The sequence below is a fragment of the Megalobrama amblycephala genome, linkage group LG10, assembly GCF_018812025.1.
Source record: "Megalobrama amblycephala isolate DHTTF-2021 linkage group LG10, ASM1881202v1, whole genome shotgun sequence".
In the NCBI taxonomy this organism is placed as follows: Eukaryota; Metazoa; Chordata; class Actinopteri; order Cypriniformes; family Xenocyprididae; genus Megalobrama; species Megalobrama amblycephala.
Genome location: NC_063053.1, coordinates 23,988,614 through 23,997,509, shown reverse-complemented (window position 1 = coordinate 23,997,509; position 8,896 = coordinate 23,988,614). Strand labels below are relative to the sequence as shown.

Sequence of the window (8,896 nt, the reverse complement as noted above, 5' to 3'; positions counted from 1 at the left end):
TATGCATTATACAGACTGCAAGTGTTTAAAAATGAAAATAGCGACGGCTCTCTTGTCTCCGTGAATACAGTAATAAACGATGGTAACTTTAACCACATTTAACAGTACATTAGCAACATGCTAACGAAATCATCACGAAATATCATTAAAAATATCATGTAATCATGGATCATGTCAGTTATTATCGCTCCATCTGCCATTTTTCGCTATTGTTCTTGCTTGCTTACCTAGTCTGATGATTCAGCTGTGCACAGATCCAGACGTTAATACTGGCTGCCCTTGTGTAATGCCTTAAACATGGGCTGGCATATGCAAATATTGGGGGCATACATATTAATGATCCCGACTGTTACGTAACAGTCTGTGTTATGTTGAGATTCGCCTGTTTTTCGGAGGTCTTTGATTCTAGGGCACCTTTCAATATGCTAGTGCAAGTATATAACAATTAGTTGAAACTTTGACCTGTGGAGGGCAGTAATACACTTAGCAGTGTCTACACTGCTGGAATTCAAATAGAGAAGAAAAAGAAGAGAGCTAGTTCAAGATGAGCATTTATGGTTAAAACGTATATATATATATATATATATATATATATATATATATATTTTTTTTTTTTTTTTTTTTTTTTTTTTTAGAAAATGAGTGATGGTTTCTCTAGATAAGACTCTTATTCCTCGTCTGGGATTGTGTAGAACGCTTTGAAGCTGCACTGAAACTAATTTTGACCTTCAACCGTTTGGGCTCCATTGAAGTCCACTATAAGGAGAATAATCCTGAATGTTTTCATCAAAAACCTTAATTTCTTTTCGACTGAAGAAAGAAAGACATGAACATCTTGGATGACATGGGAGTGAGTAAATTATCAGGAATTTTTTAATTTGAAAGTGAACTAATCCTTTAATTTGTGTTCCGAAGATGAACGATGGTGAGTAATAAATGACATTATTTTCATTTTTGGGTGAACTAACCCTTTAATATTTCACTGTAGAGTTCTAACATAAATAGATTTATGTTTCCGCAGAGAACGTTAAAGAGTTTAAATAAAGCTCGGTTTCTTAATATGAATGCATGTGAGATTTAGCCATATGCTGATCTAGTTGTTTGCAATCTTGATTAGCTTCATCCAGACGTTCCTCCCAACAATATGATCAGCAAAACCATTCCCACTGATTTAAAAGGCATTCGGCCTGCAGTGTGACGTCATCGCTTCCGCCCTCTCTTCCTCCCTCCCCCCGCGCGCGCTGCTGCTGCTGCTCGCGCTGGGCTCGCGCTGTTGCTGCACAATAATCCAACATGGAGTAATCAGAGATGGGGCTCGTTGGGGCCACCCTCAGCAACATCAACGCACATTTCATCTAAGGGATTTTCGGAAATACACTCAGGCACTCAAAACTGTGGAACATTAGCTTTCTTTAGTTCCAAGATCCTCCAAGGTTTTCATCAGCAACTGGTTAGATCCAGTGAGAAAAAAAGAGAAAGAAACGAAAAAACCCATCAAGACGGAGACGAGGAGAGACGAGAAGACGAGCGAAATGTGAGGGATTATTTGGGAAAATCAAAATGACGAACGAACAGAGTGCACCCGTTGTGGGATTTTTTTGTAGGTGAAACGAGAAAAATGATTGAAGAAACACACCCAAACGAGTAAGTACCTGGAAAGAAATGTCTTTTTTTTGTTGTTCTTTTTTTTTCTTTTTTTTTTTTTTTGTAGGTTTTGTCTTTGTTCTGGACGCCTTTTCTCATGTCACATCTCTTACGCTTTAAGTAAGTCAGATCGCATCTGAAGATGGTGCTGGAAAAGTTTGGTAAACTATTTTAGGTTGAAATGTTGAGTGGTATTGTCAGTGGACGGGGGGATCGGGCCCTCTCCCACTGATAGTCTGAAGGAGGGAGGGAGGGGGAAGATGGAGTAGGGGTGGATCGGAAATATTTTGTAAAGGGATTTGATGTTTTAAAGGCCCTTCCTTGAACATTCCTACGCGTTTGCACGCCTCGCGTTGCTTAGCGCAGCAGAGCCATTTTGTTTGTTTGTTTTTTGAACAATTGAGCTTGCTTAAATATTGACCAGTCATAAAAACCGAAATGGTTTTATGTTCTGGAAAGTCTGCTCAGATATATCCGCCATTTGTTTTTTTCCCTCAGGCGCTTTGAATCGTTCTCATTTGCATACAGGGCTTCATTCATAAAAACACCATTTGACTTTGTTGGCTCGGTGACAACGCGTTATATATGCGAGACGTGTTTGCTGCTCAGTTAAACAAAACTATTTTAACTCAAGGATGTTCGTTTACCTGAATAATATGAGCTTTTTAATTATGGTTGGCCGATATAATATTGTTTTCCAGCGACTCGACGATGGGCTCTGATAGGCCACGTATTATTTGTCATGTCTTCAGCTGTGTTTCCTAATATCCTGCCCTTCCGTGACAGAATTGCTGTCACACGTTAACAATAGTGGCCTCACGGATGAATTGGAGTCAGTCTGCCAGCGCTTGTCAAACGGAAGGGCGAAGGGCAGAGGAGTTGTTGTTTGCGCTCATTCATAAAAGCTGTAACCTTCAGCTGCTCCATTCATGACTGCAGCGATAAGCGCGCGTCCACCATATACACGCTTAAAACGACCGTGCGCGTGTTTGTAAAGAGTCTACGTAATAAATAAACACCCTGATAACAACAAAGTTACTTACTCCTTAAGTACTGTCCATTAAGTTATTGTTACACATTACTGAAAAAGGTTTCCTCCAAAATACCATAGTTATTTCAGCGCTTGTCAGCGAAAAAATTGTGAAAAATAAATGTTTATAACGAGTTTATTAATGGTTTGAACTGCTTAAAACTAAATTTGCTTACATTATTAGTTAAGGGCAGGTTATATCCTTACCGAAGTTACTGTGGTAATCATAGTTAATGTTACTACAATGGGAATCACTTTATATGAAGTGTCTTTAAGTACTAACATGTGGTAACACTTTATGGGGAACAATTCTCACTTTTAACTAGTTGCTTATTGTCTTGAAAATTGGCTGTTTATTAGTACTTGTAAAGCACATATTAATGCTTTATTCTGCTTGACCTTATTCTACATCCCTAAATCCTGCCTAAACTTAAACGCTACAACAACTACTATTAATAATCAGTAGGGCTGGGTATTGACAAAATTTTCACGATTCGATTCGATTACTATTCACATGCTTTCGATTCGATTTGATATCAATTATTTTGGATGTAGTATTTCAGTTACAGTACATGGCAAATTTTCTAGAGGAAAAAAATCTCTCAACTAATGCTGTAAACTACACATTATAATTATAATAATATTGAAGGTTAAAATTAACTTATAAACAAACACTTAATGATGTTTTTATTATAAATAAAGTTTAGAATTGCATAACCATATTTCTACTCCAATTCGTTTTTTTGAAATAAACATTTAATCGTGGCTGTCATAACTGATTTATTCAAACATGCATTAAATATTGACGAACATTAAACATTATAATGAGTATGTAACGGTGCATAGCTATATTTATCAGAATGCTGCTTTCTAGAGTTCACTTTTCTTGCTGACTAATGAGTTTATGGTCACTGAATATGTTTTTCTGAGGTAAATGTGACGTTACGTGACATTGTTTACAAGCTGTTTTATTGACGTCTTTCCGAGGTTGAAACACTGATTGAGCGATTACATGAGACATGATACGGATTTCAGTAAGTTGTACTGTATATTTTAACATACCTTCAGATGTTTAGTCTTGTTTATTTCATGCTGTAACTAGTATTAAAGCGGAGGAGAGGATTTTCACATGCGCTCGTGCTGCCGCTTCTCTTGAACTGAAGCGCTAAAGCGATCTGTCACGACACATTAAACAGCGCCAAAACGGTATTTATTTTTAAATCTCATAATATATGAAATCTGAGACTTTGCTTCATATCAAAAGTAATAAAGCGCAAAGATTATTGCAATTTATTGGATGGGAGGTGCTACATATTCTGCTCATTCATCAACTGAAAACAGACTAGACTAATCGATTCTTGGGATTTAAGAATCGATATCGGTTCGTAAAAATGAGAATCGATTTAAAATTGAGAAATCAATATTTTTTACCCAGCCCTACTAAGCAGTAAATTAAGAGTTTATTGTGGCAAAATTCATAGTTGAGTGTGAATAGTGAATATCTGTTCCCTGTACCAAAGTGTTACCTAACATTTAAACCAATAATTTGATACAATGCACTTATTGTGTACATACATGTTTTACGTTGTACCTAAATTAAAAAAAAAATATCTGCCAGTAATTGCATCTATAATTACACTGTTGACCCTACCTCTCTACCCCATAACCTAACCCTAACCCACCCATAAACCAGACCACGAAACCCATCCCTGTCCCACCCCAATAGCAGCAAAAGTTTTTTTGCAATACACTAGGCACACAATCCGTTTCATTATACCAAACAATTATTGGTTACACTTTATTTTAAGGGTCCTTCTTACAGTGTAATTATATATTTAAGTATATTTTAGTAATATTAATTAGCAACATTACTATAGGGTTAGGAATAGGGGTGATTATGCATCATTTACTGGTATTATTATTATTATAGTAATTACATGTAACAAGGACACTGTAAACCCAATTCTTTTTTACATTTGGTTTATTAGTCACAGTGATTGCAGTAACTTATAGTTACCATGGTAAAATGTTTGTAAGGTTGCACATTATATACTCGTCTACCGTGTTATTTAGGGACTAGCAGGTTTAGGAGCTTGTTACTCAATAGGATGAATGTGATACAGCACTCACACACACAAACACAGTCATATCAATCGTATTGATCTCAGTAATAATGTTCCCAAACTAACATTTGACTCTGCCTGTAAATAGTATAGAAGACAACAGTGTAAAATGACTTTCAGAAAAGGTCACCCGGTCCCCAACCATTCCCAATCCCCTGCCCTGTGCAGGAAAAATCGATTTCAGATCCTCATTTTCACTCTGACTCATACGAACAGCCTCGGTACAGACTGTGTGTGCCAGAAATAAAAGCATTACTTTGTATGTGTCAGTGTATATGATTATCCTTATGGTTACGCTTCAATGCATATTTTTCCTTACATGGTCTAGATTACAATATAGTTAGAAAATAAAAATCACCATGACTTAGCTGTCTGTCTGATGTTTTTGACATGCTCGCTTGATCTGCAGCAATAATTAACCTTAATGTCTTAAAATGATGAGTCCTCAATGTTACACAGGCAAGCTCAGCAGTTTTAGAGCCTTATGTCTCTCTTTCTATTAATTTGATTTAATATTGGTAATGTTAGCCATTTAATTCCCTTTAAGAGGATGTTGGACTGTATTGCTTTCCCTGGCTTTTGTCTGGAAAGAGAGCTTTGCTTAAATCTGCTTATATTCTGATCGGGTTGTGTTTTTTTTTAAGTGTAATAAACCGAGGATTGACTGTTATGCTACTGTGACCTGAAGTGTGTTTATATTAATTTACCGTTAATGGGATGCTTATGTACTTGGGGTGAGCTTTTGATTCAAATTCCGTGAGTAAATAAATAGGCAAAAATGTGTTTTGTTTGAATGCAGCAAAAGTTCTTAAACATTCCTGTTGATATTTATTATGTTTGAAACCTGATTTTTAAGATCACAATCACATTTTTCACATCTTGCACTACATTAATTATTATTACAAGATAATAAGAAAAGAGACAAGTTAACACAAGTCAAGGTCCATGAAATGCATTATACTTTAGTTTTGGTCCTTCCTTAGTAAGAGTCATGCTCAGGTTATGTAAGCAATAAATGAATATTGAAGCTGGCAAGGATGTGCTTCACATATCTGCGTAAGTTAAAGTGAGGTGTTTTTTTTTTTTTCTCCTTAAGACTCTAAATATTTGATTGTGCAACAGAACAGTAGCATAGATAATGCTTCCCTTAGTAAATATTAGGGCTGCACAATATATCGGAATTATCGAAATCTATAAATATCGCAAATGAACTGCGATAACTTATTTTAATAATTCAAAACTTATGAAAAGACAAAATTTTAGGTTGACTCAGATAGCAGGTTCGGGGTTTGTCCAATGACATTTCCAAGACGATAGACTAGCCGAACACAAGAGTGTGAAAAATGTATGTAGATTATACCATTATCAGTTTTTAAATATAATTTAAATTGATTTTACATACTTAAAGACATAGTTCACCCAAAAATGAAAGTTATCCCATGATTTACTCAAACGAGTAACCCGTGATGTGATGTATGAAGCAGGATGTAGGAGTATTGTAAGCATCATTATGTCACGTGTCGTGTCAGAGTTTACTCTCCTGCCGCAAATCAGTGAGTACGGCCGTCTGTCGGAAGCTAGTTATTTTAGTTAATAAATTTTAACTATGGATATTTTTCTTACAAAAACCCATTGCTTCGCTTCAGAAGGCCTTTATTAGCCCCCTGGAAACTTTTTACAATGGATGGATGAATTTTTTTTGGCATCAAAATGTGGCCCCCATTCACTCCCATTATAAAGCTTGGAAGAGCAAGGATATCTTTAAATATATCTCAGATTGAAAGAAGATCTAGGATACCTTGAGGGATATTTTTTTCATTTTTGGGTGAATATGCCTTTGAAGCATTATTGTTATACCATAATATTTAACATGTTATAAAATATCACAGCCCTATGTGCATTTAAATAAAATGCTCAAAATATCATGGAAATATGGTGAACTAAAGATTTACAGTTGGTGTTTAGTCTAAAAGAATTTCCATTTCAGAGTTCAAGAAGTGCTTTTCTTATTCCCCATTATCAGACGTCCTGCGCTTCTTATGAATGTGTTTTACATCCTGTGGAAAAGACACAAGGGCCAAATGCTCCTGCCCAATCTTCCAGGCTGTTAATTTTTTATTTGATTGTTTCCTTAAATGTTTTCTTGGTCAAGCCAAGTAGTAAAATGTGATGGTTTATTTGTGAAGGCCACTCTGCTGTTGTAAAGCAGCCTGTCCAAACATAGCTCCCAGTCCTCTGGAGAATGAAAGCGTTGTCAACTTCTCACCCCTCTGCGGTCCTGCTGAGAAGGGAACACAGATAGCTCTTCTGTCACGGCCCAGACAGGAAGCCATTATCTGCGCTTTATTGAACCTGTTGTTCTTTTTCATTCAATCAGCCCATCCCCCCCAACCCGAAAAGCATCGAGGGGCCAAATGAGGTCTTGTGAATTTCAGTGCTCTCATATGGAAATGCGCATGTGTCCACTGGAAGTCCAGTCAACTGCACAATTTCTTTAATTCAGTGTGCTTCCACAGCCCACTGACCGGCAATTCAATAGTAAGCCGACGAATAACGAGGAGACTTTTGCCAACACGTTCCCAAGCCAGCAGATAGAAGCGGCCAAATGTCAGAGCCCAGTCTTAGCCCAACTTGTTAACTCTAAATCAGGATTCGGACTGAATTGAATATCAAATGCAATGGGACACCTGGACATGAACAATAGCTTTGGTATTACTTGCCACCATTATTTAGCACTCTTTGTGTCCTTTCTGGCCTTAAGGGTTGGTTTTCCCCCTTCTCAGGTTGAAGATGTAGTTGATATGACACGGATCTATGGCTGAATAGCACTTTATTCTGCTTGGAACCATATGTTGTAGATTTTTTTTTGTCTGCATCTAACAATTTCTTCAAAAATACACACAAAAAATGTTTCACACGAAAGACCTTGACATACTCTCTACAGTAATATTTTTAAAATATCAGTCTTTGTTATTAAGGTCATTCTAGGTTGCCAAATTGTATAACCATTAGGTTCGGAAGTTAATGATATTTGTAAAATAGTTTTTACTTGAAAATTATGATATAAAACATTTTCAAAACAATTAAAATGTGTAGACTCATTATAGATGTGTATTCACTACATAAAAGGGCTAAGATAATGCTATTACTCAATGCTAACTCAAAACAATGTAACAGTTCAGTTTACTTAAAAAATATCAGTTCTGTGAACTTGAAAGAAAAAGTTAATTTGTAAGTGCTAAATACTCTAAGTACTTACTACTAATAAGTTTGTCCTACTCAAACCAATTAATTATTTTGAGCGTTAAGGTTTAAAGTGAGAGTTGACAGGAAGTGAGGTGGGATGTGATCAGGAAAGGTCCATGAGCCGGGACTCCAACTCGTTGCCCAAAGTGCAACTGCGCCGTATGTCGGCACGCTACCCACAAGGCTATCGGCGCAGACGGTCTCTGACACTATTGAAAAGTTTGGGCTGTATAAGACTTTGTTTTTGAAAGAAATGTCTTATTCTCACCAAGGCTGCATTTATTTGATCAAAATACACTACAAACAGTAATATTGTGAAACATTATTTAAAATAGCTGTTTTCTATTTGAATATGTTTTAATTTCAATCATGTAATTTTTTCCTGTGATCAAAGCTGAATTTTCAGCATCGTTATTCCAGTCTTAAGTGTCACATTATCATATTATGATGATCATTAAGCAAATATGATGATTTGCTGCTTTATTATTATCAATGTGGAAAACAGTTAATATGTTTGTGGAAGCCATCATGCATTTTTTCTCTTTAAACTTAAAAAAACACATTTATTGGAAATGTCTTTACTGTTACTTTTGATACATTGAACGGTATAGTATAAATGTGTCAAATGGCTGTCTTTTTAACAGCATAGTTCTGCTTTTGACACATGGATCAATATCAGTTCATGACAATGGACCAGTCATTAGTGTAATGGTGGGATGAGCTTATTAGATATTTACATTAGTAATAATATACTTGTAGTTTCTGTGCCGCGAGCAGCACAGAGTTTGCACATAACATTGTCATTTAATATACTGTAATGCCTTTTCAACATTAAAGTTCATTCATTGTAATG

At 36.1% G+C, this 8,896-nt stretch overlaps 1 protein-coding gene across 1 annotated transcript in view; it reads left to right on the top strand.

Annotated features, from left to right (window-relative positions):
- The first annotated feature begins 1,215 nt into the window (after nt 1-1,215).
- The window catches only part of spred2b (sprouty related EVH1 domain containing 2b), a 49,845-nt gene continuing 42,164 nt past the window's right edge, over nt 1,216-8,896 (top strand). Inside the window, exon 1 of the mRNA XM_048205507.1 lies at nt 1,216-1,644. Coding sequence (XP_048061464.1) covers nt 1,619-1,644 — 26 coding nt within the window. The 5' untranslated portion in view covers nt 1,216-1,618. The remainder of the gene's footprint in view (nt 1,645-8,896) is intronic.